Raw genomic sequence first — 13,748 nt, 5'->3', positions numbered from 1 at the left:
TACATAGAAAAAACAAAAAAAACAAAAAAAAATTCAATAAAGTCAATAAAATAAACTGAAACCCTCTTTTTGAAGGACTTTTTATTTTCTTTGTTTTAAATTTTTCAAAAACATTTACTTATAAACCTAGTGTAAGCAAAAAATTTGTTTTGCCAGTTATAATAAGATAATACGTAAAAACTAAAGACAATGGATAAGAAAGTAGTCTACAATAAATACTAATTTGAAGTTCAATTTAAGCTGCATTTTCATAATTAAATGAATATAATCTCAATTAATAATAAGTCTAATATAATAAGTCTAATTTGGGTGAAACCAATAGTTGCAGGTTGCAACTACAAGGGGTAACAGTGCACTGTAACCAGAAAATATATAGATCTATTTTTCCCCCAACTAGGTGTGGGACAAAGACCTACAATTCCCGCCTGAGACCCACCCTCCTAGTGTATTCGAGCAACTTTGAAAGCTCGGCAGAACGCAGTTCTGCCGAAGGCAGCCATATTTTCCCAGTACCTCCATTCTCATGTGGACGAGAGCTCCGAATTCTCCCAGAAGGTGTGTCATGGACTCCTCGTCCTGCCCGAAAAATATATAAACCCGTTCACTTTATAGGTCCAGACTGCTAAGTAGACCCCTAAACCCACTTTTCCATCCAACAAGTCAAAATATAATTTACCTATTAATATGTTGGTTAAAAAATTTAGTTAAGAAAAAATTAAGTTTCAAATTTCATGAGAAAATTTGAAATATGTTTAGTTTCTTTAAAATTAGTAGTCAAAAAATGGCACTTTAAGGCATTGAGAGGCTCTGACTTTTATAGGAAGAAGATAGGTAAAAATTTTCTTTTAAGATAAGTTTCTAGTAAAAATCTATGCACATTTGAAATTTTAGCTTGCTAAAAATTTTGTAAACGGGTTCACGGGCGGGCAGAGTGAAACTAACACTTTTTTTAAATTTTGTTTGGAAAAATGTTAAAAAATAAGCCCGTAAATTGTTTTACTCTTAAAAAGAGATAAAGGAGATAAAGGAAGAATAGGGAGCTATTTGTAATTTAAAAGTATTAATAATTTTAAAAGGTATATGAATCGGTGATAGAGCCTATTCCGATAACATTAATTAATTTATAAAATCAACCAATATTAAAATATTTATTTCCATAAGGGTAACCGAGAGTTAAGTAGAATAACCAATTATAATTATCTTCTTTGTTTTTAGTTCAATTTAAATTCATACACAGACACATTATTGTAAAAATGTGTTACGGAATTTCCCCAATTATTGTCATTTCTATAGAATTGCACTTATATAGAAAAAACCTTATAAACAACCATTTGTGTTCTACTGCTTTTTTTGTGTTGGAATTCCCTTTAATTCGATATATTTTGTTACCTTAATTATTTTTGTTGTTTTTATTACGAAATTTTTTTAGTTAATAGTTAACTAATTGGTATTTTTCAGAGTTCATCAATTTGGTTGCGTTTCAAGAGGTGTAGAATTTCATTGATTTTGAGGAGGGGTTTCCTTATTTTATTTTTATCCTTGGTATTTTCTTTTTTTTTGTTTTATATTGAAACAAAGTTTTTTTTAGATATTTTTTCGATGTAATTTTCAAAAAAGAAAACCTAAATTTTTTAACATTTTCTCTGAACGATTCAAATTTATATTATTATGTGTGTAGCTATTTATGTTAAAAGTAAATGAAATTTATGTTCTTATTTTTGTTGTACTCGTATTCTTTAGAAAAGTGAAATAAAATAACTCTTATGCTCCTTTTCGTTTTTTGAGATGACGTAGTAGTTATATGGTGTTCTAATTATTAAAAAATTCATGGAAAAGTTATTAGATTACTAAATTTAAAATTAGGAATTTGTTTTAATTTTTGGCACGTGGAAATCAAAAATTAAAAAGTTAAAGTTTTAAAGAGAAAATATTTACAGTGACTTGAAAAGAAGGTTTTCAAGTTTGTAAAATTTTTTGAGAGGAAATCTTATGAAATTTCCAGCTTTTAAAAATATTTAGAACATTTTAATTTGTTTTATATTAAATTTGAAAATGAATTCTAAAATAATATTTAATAATTTTATAAAGTAATTTGCAAAATTACTTTTATCCAGTGATAACATGGTAAGTTTTTGACTAAAATCTCACCAAATTATCGGAAAGGATTTATAATTATGAATGTCCAAACCCAACTAAAATTTCAAGTATAGCTAATCACAAATATAGTTTAAATTATATGTACATATAAATAATAATATATTTCAGTAGTGTCATGATTACATACCATTGAGACAAGACCTTAATTACAATATGTGTGATAATACTCATATAAGTTGCCAGTTAATGCTAGTTGAAAAGAATTTATTAAATAAAAACTTATAGTTAAAGTAAATTAAAATTGAAAATAATAAGTAAATATCAGTTTTCTATATTTCAATATTTTTAATATCAAGGTTACTTACTTTATTAAATAAAGATCTTCAAAACTATTCATTTGTCATGCGGGTATTAAAGGTGAAGTGGTGTGGTCATTTTCAAATTAATTTAAATTTGTCACGAAATTTTCCTTATTCATATTGTGAATTAATTTTATCTTTTGTAACGGAAATGTGTTCTCAGGTCTCTTACTTTGGGACGTCATTTCCTGTATGATTAGATAAGAAACTTTTGAGCTGTTATCTTTAGACAAAATGTCCTTGAAGAACAATAATGATCCTCAAAGATAAAAATTTTAAAATCTTAAAAAGCTATTATATTTAAACCAATAAAATTATCAAGGCAAAATTAAAGGCTACCATCATCTTAATTTTGTTTTCTTAAATCCAAGCCGCGTATCTAAATATTTCAGTAAGTATTGAGAATTTTTTATCGCTTTATACGTTGTGTGGAAAATATTGAATTTTTACTGAAATAAAAATTTGCTCTACATCAAACAACAATGCCACATAAAATAAATTTATTTTTGAAAAAAAAAAAAATTAAATCAATCAGATTTATTAACAGCATTCCTTTAAAAAATTAATACTAATTGAGTCGATATCAAATTTTATTCAATTCAAAAATTCAAGCCAAATGATAACAAGAATACAAATTTATTTTGAAAATTTACTTATGTATTTTTATAATTAACTTCCCTCCTGTTCCAACATCCCCCCTCCCATACTAAAAAAAAATTTCCTCTCAAAAAAAAAAAAAAAAAAATAAATTTTAGTCTCTTCATTAATCTCAATTTAAATGGTAATTTATTCTTTAAACAAAAAAAAAAGAAAAAATTTATTTTCCTTTTGTGTTTGGGTTTTCTTAAAAATAATTTTTAAGTCCTAAATTAATTAGGGTATTTATTATATGAAGTTATAAGAGTAAGTAAGTTTGTATTAAAAAATTTTAAGGCAATTCTTAAAGAAAAGTCATTGAGACAAAAAAGATTTTTTTATTCTTTCTTACATATTTATGGGTTTTTTCTTTTTTATCAATTTTCAATGGTTTTTGTTTTTTAGATTCAGACGGATAACTTTATTAATTCATTAAAATAAATTAAGATTATCATTTAGTTACAATTTACAACACTATTTGTGTATTATTTACATATACATACATAAACGTATTCTTATTTATTAAAATTTTTAAAATATCCTTACAAGTACTTACTCCATTTAAAGTCCTTATATTGTATCATTACTTATAATATTCACTTATCCTTCTTGTTAATAAATACCGATATATATATATATATAAACATATAATGTATATTAAGTCTAATTAGAATATACAAAAATGTATTCTGTACTTGATAAGAAAAAAGTATTAGTAGTACTTACTTTATATGTGTATCCATGTTGTATATTAAAATGTACATGTAATAATGATGATAGCTTTCTCGTAATATATGAAGATGACCCAATCATCTTCAGTATTATAAAATTTCTTGCAATATACATACATACATTCTCATATTATCCTTTTATGAAAAATCATAAACCCTTGAATATACATAATATTTTAAAATGGTTTGTATGGAGATTTGTATTTTTGTTTTTACTATTTTTGTTTTCATATATATTATCTTTATTTTTCTTTTAATGATAAAAATAATAATTATGTCATGGGCTATACACACTTTTAATGAAAAATCTAAAAATTTTAACCTCCCTTGTTTTATTCATTTTCATAATATATACATACATTATATACATACTCGTACATTCATATTTTCTTTATTCTTTTCTTAAAACATTGAAAAATTAAAGGATTAAAAATTATGAAGCATAAGTATAGAATTTTACATGGTATGCTTTTAAATATGGCCCTTGTTAGTGTTTTATTTTTCGTTCAAGTATGAGAAGAATATGCTATACATTTATCATTGTATATTATATGAACATATTTTAATGTAAAATGAGTATTTTCTCTTATCTTATCACTCATCCTTCCTCTCTATGCTTACTCTCTCTGTTAAATAATAATTTATTATATGTATATATATATAAATAAATACATATAATTTTTAATTATTCTAACTTATTTCTCAATGGTTATAGTTTCATTTCATTCGTAATACATACATATACATACATACTATATGAATATAAAATGTTGAGTTTATATATGTATGTTAATGCTAGTTGAAAAAAATGAGGTTAAGAAGATAAATTGCACTTAACAGAAGTACCAAACCGTATATATTAAAATAAGAAAAAAATCTTAAAATTTTTATAGTCTCATAGTCTTTTTCATTAATTTAGCTATTATATAATTTTATGAATGTTTAATAGGGTGTAATCTAAAAATCTTGTATGTACCAATAAATGTACATAAAATTTTATAAAGAAAATTTTATAATGAATAGAAAATTTTAAAACCTTTAGAAATCCTATTCGTTCTATAGGATAATAACCCTATTATTTATCACAGAATTAAAATCTTATTCGCCGTGTTGTATTAGAAGCCTAATAAATTAATAAATATAATGACGGAACAAAAAGGGGGAGAAAAAACTAAAAGAAAATTGTAATGGGCTCAAAACGTAACAAAATTAACATATTTAATTACTTTATAAATAGAAAGTTAGTATTTTTAATATTCTTTAGTAGATTATTAATAATTATTTGCACCTATAAATTAATAAGGTTTCCGTCATCTTCATTGAAACTCTAGGAGTTAATTGTCGACTACATATTTAATTCAATCATAATTTTTTAATAAAATTCATTTGTGCTTATTTGTGGTTATTCAGGGTTTATACCGTATATTTATTTCATGTACTGTGTATATTTTGTATTCCTATTTAAAATTATTATAGCATGGTCAACAGATCATGTAATTAATTTTAAATAGGATATCCAACTGTCTTGTTGTAGCTCAATACAAAAGTATTTATAATATTTAGGGGGTACTGTACCTAAATATTCTTATTTAAATTCATTCGAGGTAAGTTCCGCTATACAGATTTCAAACAGGCGTGGATTTAACAAGAAACAATGGTCAAATTTTATTTCCTTGTTTTTAATTTTTTATTTTTTTAATGGTAATAAAAAAAAAAATTTGGATTAGAAAAAAAAATTCAATTAATTATTGTGCTTTTTGTGTAACAATTATTAACGTACATATATACTGATTTGCACAGTTTACAAACGAAAGCGAAATCATTTGCAGTCGCAATAGAAAAATTTTATTCTAAAAACATGAATTATTAAACTTTATAACGGTTTGCTTTAATTTTTTACTATTTACTGAGTAGGCGGAAACCAAAAATGTTTCAATTCAATTATAAATAATAATTATTGATTTTCATAACTTATTTAATATCTACATTGAGTTTTGCACCGATTTGCAGTGTTGAAAAATCGAAATTAAAACATTTTTCAACAATATTCTTTCAATTTTTAAAAACTAAACCTTCACGTTATAGTTATATTATTTGGAAAAAGATTTCACTCAAATTATTAAGAAGAAATAAAGATTGTACATACTTTTAAAATTTTTCGAAGCTATTATACATGATAACCAATTATAAATGCACAATACAAGTAATATGCTCATAACATATAGGCGCACAAGCAGAAACTTAAAAAAATTTTTAAAGTTGGTGGAATAATCATGACATACAATTCTCTTCCTTTAATAATTTTTATTGTACTAGGAATTTATAAATGAAAACCCTAAGTTTTGAAATGAATTCAATATTATGTACTTAAGTATCCTTTTTTTTTATTGAGGATTTAAAATATTTTTTAATGCTTTTGTCTGCTTTAACACTCAATATGGTCATACAACAAATTAATTGCACATTTGGACAATATGCGGTCATAATATCAGTCTTTACACTATTAATGGTTATATAAATATAATGCATATTGTATATATGTATATCACATACATATATACATATAAACATTCGTTCACATTTTATTTCCTTGGAAAGGGCATTGTTTTCAGGATTTAATATTATTGAATACCTGGCTCTACATATACAAACATAATATCTCTTATGTGCGTTACTCAATATAATAAAAAAAAACTGTAATAATAAAATGTTTAATCATTATACAATTATAATATAATGTTGTATAGGAATGTATATATTATACAAATATATGTATAGATGTACGTTAGGGGTTTGAAGCAATATTTTGCACATTATCAACCCAGATTTTCGGGTAATACAATTTCTTATATAAATTCAACATATATTCTAACTAATGCAAGTATTTGGAATGTTATGCCTAAAATGAAAATATAATATACCAGTACACTGCAGAAAAAAGCATTACAATTGACTCAAACAAATGCTATTTATATTTTATTCTAGAGCTTTCTCTATAGTGTAAGCTAAGCTGTAATTTTAATCAGTTTGGCAGAAGTAATGGATAGTTCACATAATTAAAGGTCAAATTTGATACATATTGAAATTTATATTTACTGCGAAGATGCTTTCAATCAACCTTATAGAAATTTGCAATAAGTTCCGCTAATGTACTTTACTATTTTTATAGTTTATTTAATAGATAAAATTTAAATTGGTAAAATTTAATAAAAAGTTTTATTCTAGGAATTTTGCATATTTTTTTAAAGTGCAAAAAATTTTACAATATTGATAAGCTCAACGAAATGTACTTACATAATCCTTTGAAATTTTCATTTATTACATGCGTTTTACGCTCAGTATTTTTTATATAAATTACAATTTATAAAATATAAATTCTTTATAAATTTAAAATTTATAAATATTTCAAATTGTGCAAATTATAAAATGTTTTCCGAAATACATATACGTAAATGTATTTATATATATGTATAATTACATAATGTTAATGCATGCTTGCTTAATATGTTAAATGACTTTACGTAAAAAAGTATTAAGGGATGTTAAAATGGGCAAATCGGTCTTTGGGGTAGTAATTAATCAAGCTTAAAACACTATAAGTACAATATACCATTTTTATTTTATTTTTTATGTTACATGTTATTTGTATGTAAATATTATGTATGTATATGTACTTATACCGTATGTTTGCGCATATTGTGTAAGTAACATGAAATACAAAAATTCCATGAATTTAAGTGTTTAACTTTTTTTATTAAAAAGTTTTGAATATATTGTTTAAAATAGGTCGAAAACTTATTTGAAAAAATTACGTAATTGCTTTGAAAATATAAAGGAATTTGATGTTGGTTATTTCTATTTACATACATTTCAAAAGTATGTATATTTGTATACATATGTATATATGTATACAAATGCCAGTTATTTAATATTACGCATAAAATTTATTAATTTATGTTGCTGCAATTTGTGACAAATTAATAATTTTAATTAATTCTGATTAATTTCAAATTTTAATTTGTTCAGTGGAATTTTGCTTAATAAAAACATCTTTCTTTAGCAAATCAAAACTTTTTCAGCAAATTCTAGTAAAAACTTAAATTGAATGCAAAATCAAGCAATTTAGTAAGACAACCAATTATGAAAAATTATGAAAAAATTTAATGCGGCAAGTTTAGACAAATACCAAAATCTCTAAAAAAAAATTTTTTATAAGTACGATCTTTCAGATTGGGGATGTGCATTTTTGTTGAAAACACCTGACGTCGATACGATTGCAATAAATCCCTAATATGACTAAATTTTATTAGGCATCCTATTTATTTAATGTTTATAATATTATTAACGTTTATTATTGACGCTATATAAAATTATACATTTAATACTATAAATAAATAGACACTGTGTACATACATAATTATGTGTTGCAAGCATCACATAATTATGTACAAATTTCAGGTCAGTTATAAGTGCAATTTAAGAATAATATAAACCAGGAATGTAAGTTTTTTTTTAAGGAGGAGTTCAAGTTTCAATAAATAATAATTGCGGAATTAGTGAATGAAGAAACGCGAAACGGTCGAGACAAATTTTATAATTTACATTAGAAAAAGTTATTCAATTTTTAGAATCTAGGCCATAAATGAACATTTGCAAAAATGCTTTTATGAAATTTGCATAACACATACATACAGAAGTATCTCTAATTTTAGTACAATTAATATAATACAAAACCAAATATATCCTGAAGTTAGTATCCATGCTCGAATACTAAAAATAGTTTTACTCAATTTTGAAAAATTTAAAGGGGTTGATTAGATTAGGGTTTCTCACTCTAGAATCTAGCTAGGCTTTATTAAAAAGATTTCTTTTTATATAGGCCTTTTATTTGGTGCAAACGCGCTTTTAAATTTATGCTCTTATTTGTAATAAATCAATTGAAATTAGGTAGCAAAAAATTATAAGAATTGTAGAGCAATTTTATTTTGAATAATGCCAAAATACTTTCCAAGAAATTCTTAACATGAATTAAATCTTCCGTTTACAAAGTTTGTTTAAATACGTTAGTATGTTTGTACCAACATATGCAGAATTTTATTTTCCTCAATTTCACAAAAATTTTCTTAAAAGTATTTATACATTTTTCTTAGAAATTTTAAATTTACTATTTATGTAAATTTAAAATTTCTAACAAAAAATTTTTACTTTTATTAAAATATTCAATGTAATGAAATAAAATTTTGCTTTTTGTTTTAGAATATTGGTTTCTGGCGGTTATTTGTAAAATAACAAATAAAGTGCAAAAAGTGAAGTTTATTTCGTTTATTAATTGAAACATCGTATACAAACATCTTCTTCTCTTCACTTACTTGAAATCTTGAAAGTGTAGCTTTAATTATATAAAATTATGATTTGGCTACGAATTCTTTTAAGCAATTAAAAAGAACTACATTAATATTGTTTTTTAATGTGGAGAAATATAGTAAATAAAACAAGTAGATACATTTGCATTCACATATAAAATTTTAAAACATTCAATGAGTACTAAACAGTGAGTTCAAGGAAAACTTTTTATTACATTTTGTTGCATTTTTTCGATGTTATGTTAGAGAGGTGCCCACAGTGACAAGAACAAAAACTTTAATGATAAATTTATAATGATTTAGTGGAAAAAGCACCACCTTTAAGCACTTTCTATATCGTGTTACTGCCCGGTACTCATAGGAGGAGGAGGGAAACCAGTGATGAATGGGCATTTAAGATACTGACTGACGTTTCAAATAGAATTTTTATCCTTTAGTGCGAACGACGCAACGCCCTCTTTCATTATTCGCAACATAGATTGTTCTGTGAGTTGCCATGGGGGGTATTATATCGCTATGAACATAACTGTCTATACCTAACCTTGTTTAACAGATATAAAACTCCATCCTTTCTGTAAAATATCTATTGAATATGTATAAATTGTATGAACTCAATTCAAAAAAAAAGACCTAAAGTTTTTGAAAAATTAATTTAAAATGCTGCACAAATTTTTTAGGTCATAAATAAATTTAAAATGCTGAACAAATTTTATAGGCCATAAATAAATTTAATTAATGAAAAATTTTTTAAATTTTTTACGAAGAAAGCAGCTTTCCTGGATTTAAATAACAAAATTTGACTATTCTGAATTATAAACACATGTGGCAACACTATTCTGAATGAAACACTTAAAATATAACTGTAATTTTTTCTTTTCTACTTGTACATACTGAAGTACATATCTTCATACATAAATCCTTGTTAAAAATGTTTTCTCTTTTCAATTTCATTTTTATTTGATGGATGAATTTTTATTTAAAAATACGAAAATTCTCTGGAGTAAAGTCGTTATACGTGTATATTTACAGTTCCGCCATTACTTTTATGTATGCAAATTATATATATACATGATATATACAGTTATCATTTGAATTTACTTATCAATGTTATTTTCATTTTGCTGTTACAAATAGATGAAAATATTTCTTCATTTCAGAGTAGAGAAAATATTGGGAGTTTGAGAATTGAGTGGGATAGAGAAAAGATTAGAAGAGAAGGAGTAAATAGACGCAAGGACTTTTTAGCAATTTAAAATTGTTTTTTTTTACCAGTTGATTTTTTTTCATTTCCTCAAAAAAAGAAAAACCAATAAATTTCATTCAAATTTTTCTTCTCCCTGTAAACCGTTCATCCTTTTTTTTTTTCAATTTCAAATTGCTTTTATTATTTGCTTTTTTCTTTTTTTTTGCTCTTGCCGTTTTTACTATTTCCGTTTATAAGGGCTCTTTTATTACTATTGAATAACAAACACATGAGTTAAATTAGAAGTGGTTAAAATTGCAATAAAACTATTCCATCTATATGTATGTATATGTAAATGAACATATTTAGACATTTGGGGTCTTTATTTGTGGAATAACTATTGGTTGAAGGGGAGGAATGTGAAAAATAATTTAAGAAAACGAAGGATGAAAAGTATCCATTTGATTAAACTCATTTGAGTGAAAATAATTTAAATATGATTGCATAAGGATTTTAAAGTTTAAATTTTTATAGGGATATTTTTATCTTCGTATGTTCATATATGTATGTATATGGAATGAATTAAAGCATAATAAACATATTATTACTATTATAATTTTATTGCATATATGTTGTTATGCAATGGGAATATGAAAATGTAGACAATGCGAATACAAAAGATGAAATTAATAAGTACGTATGTGCAGAGAAAAATATTTAAAAATATTTTTGCACTTACGTCCAAATCCAAATTTTTTTTTTAATTAAAATCAATTACTTATGATTTATTTATGTTTTTTTTTATTTATTTGATAAATAAAGTTTTTATCTAATTAAATGCGAAAAAAAAACGACAGGAAGAAATAGTTTTCAGCGAAATATGAGTATCATACCGTGGAAAAAGTCTTGAAGAGCTCTAAAATTATTTTTCATGGACGTTTGTCGCATATCAATTTTGGAATGAAGACTTCTGTCGAAGAAGGATTCATATTTTTGACACCTTGTAAAATTTAGTTTGAGAATTGTTAAATTTTATAATTATAAATATCTTTATATTTTGATAAAATGAGAAAATGATTAATCCATATGAAAATGCAGCGTTAATTTTATAAATGGTACGAAGTCTTAAGGTTTTATACAGCGTATTTAAATTAAAGACAATGTACTGAAATATTTGGATTTTGTAATTTTCCTATTTTTATGTTTTTATTAATAATTTTTCGAAAATCAATCGGATTTAAAAGCTTTAAGCACATCTCTAGTAAAATAGATCAACTCTCAATCAACTCTTTGTCAATTAATCTCTGTTTCACATATACATAGTAGGAAATTTCAATTAAAAATATTGATCAGTTTTTTTTTTAATTTTTTAGCTTTATTATATTGTGATTTTTTAAAAATTAAAAGGTAAACAATATTATACTCTATTATTTTATTTTCAGTTGGAAAAGAATGTACATTTCCACCACTCTGGGAGGGTTCATGGTTTCTATCAGGTTATCAACAATCAGTACATATAAAAGGTTCACAATTTAGTTATCGTGGTAAATGTAAAGCAGCCGAGGGTAACAAATATTTAATAGTAGACGAGTAAGTACAAATATTTTATTTTAATTAAAACAACAATTATAATTTCATATTATTAAATTTGTTTAAAAGAAAAAATATATAGAAAATTGGAAAAAAAATGTTTTTCTTTTTGTTAAATATAAAAAAAAATTTATTTTATTTTTTGTTTAAATTTTTTTTAATTTCTGTTCTTTAAATATTAAAATGGTATATCTATAAAAATTAAAATAAAAAAAAATAATTCAAATACTCTCTCTCTCTTTCTCTGTTTTTGTACTTTAATATTTAAGTATTTATTTATTTATTTATTTATTTTTAATTTATATTAAATGTTGGTTTTCTATCCTTTCCTTCTGTATACTCTATAAATTTTTCTGTCTATCTCTATTTCAATATATATAGATATATATATATAATTATATAACAACTTTTTTTAAACTAAGAATCAAACATTTCATTTCTTTTATAAAAATTTGCAAAAAAATTCATTCATTCTTCATTTTGTTTTTTATTTTTTGTTATTATTTCAACATGAAAACAATATAAAAAATAATTAAAATAATAAAGTTATTTAAGAATGCTAAAAAATATTTTTAATTTAATTAACCTTAAATTTTTATTTTTAATTTTTATAATTATATTGAACATAATATTCATCATTCTGTATTACATAACATTCATGATATTTCATAAAATAATCATATTCCTTTATTTTAATTTGAACAAAACGTGAATTTAATTTTTATGTATAATTAAAAAAAAAAAATGAATCCATGCCGCATTTTTTCAATAATTAGTTAAAAAAGTGAATATTTTTTATTTATAAATATTAAAATATTTATTTATTTTCTTTATTTCTTATTTTTTATGAGTTAAGTATTAAAATTTCAATAAAATTATAATTTTATTATTTTTCTTGAATGATTATTATATAATAATTACAATAAGAATGTATAACTAAATAAAAAATTGTGTATTAAAATTTGAAAAATTCTTAATAATTTTAAATCAAAATTATTTTATTATTAGAATTGTCAAAGAAAGTGGAGTTTTAAAAAATTAGATCTTTTCTAATAATCTTAAGATTAATCTTAGAATAGTCTTCATAAATGACTTTTTGAATTGTATTATTTTTCATATTCAGTGTCCATATTGAATAAATTTCATGAAATATAAAATTCTTTTTATGATAAAATAATAAACCTTTTATTAATGTTAAGTTTTTGAATGGAAACAAAAAAATGTGAACACAATTTTTAAACACAATATTTGAATTCACGGTATTCAAATTAATAAGTTAGCACAATTTAGTTAACACAGAAAATTCTAAGCAAATCAAATTAAAAAGCAGAATCTGAACGCCTATATTCTAGAAAAAACTATGGTGGCTCTAAATAATTTTAGTTAAGTTTAAAAAAATGTTAATAATAATAAAAACTCATAACCGAGCTTTTGAACTGACAAAAACAGATTAATAAAATTTTTGAATAAAAATATTAGCCCTAAATCTAGGAGCTCTCTATTATTACAATTTGCCAATGTTTTAAATCTTTATAATTGGTAATAACAAAAACAAATCCAACTTAATATTTCCTTTTCCCTAATTTCTAAAAATAAATGTACTGACTTTATTACCGACTGATTGATTTCGAATTTGAATATCCGTCACTTATCTTAGAAAAACGTAATTTACAATAAAATTAAACAAAAATATTTAAATTTATTAAATATAAATACAAAATGGATTTTTTAATTGTATCCAATTACGCAATCATAAATATTAAGGTGAAGTAAATTTGATACAAACACA

The 13,748-nt window shown here is 23.3% G+C and overlaps 1 protein-coding gene across 3 annotated transcripts in view; it reads left to right on the top strand.

Moving 5' to 3' along the window:
• Positions 1-13,748, top strand: part of LOC129607905 (uncharacterized) — a 115,094-nt gene that overhangs the window by 31,135 nt on the left and 70,211 nt on the right. For all 3 annotated transcript variants that reach the window (XM_055519172.1, XM_055519166.1, XM_055519157.1), the window contains exon 3: positions 11,812-11,959. In XM_055519172.1, the coding sequence (XP_055375147.1) occupies positions 11,812-11,959 (148 nt within the window). The remainder of the gene's footprint in view (positions 1-11,811; positions 11,960-13,748) is intronic.

The sequence above is a fragment of the Condylostylus longicornis genome, unplaced genomic scaffold (genome assembly GCF_029603195.1).
Source record: "Condylostylus longicornis isolate FDR11 unplaced genomic scaffold, ASM2960319v2 ptg000004l, whole genome shotgun sequence".
Taxonomy (NCBI): domain Eukaryota; kingdom Metazoa; phylum Arthropoda; class Insecta; order Diptera; family Dolichopodidae; genus Condylostylus; species Condylostylus longicornis.
This window is presented reverse-complemented; position numbering and strand designations above follow the sequence as displayed.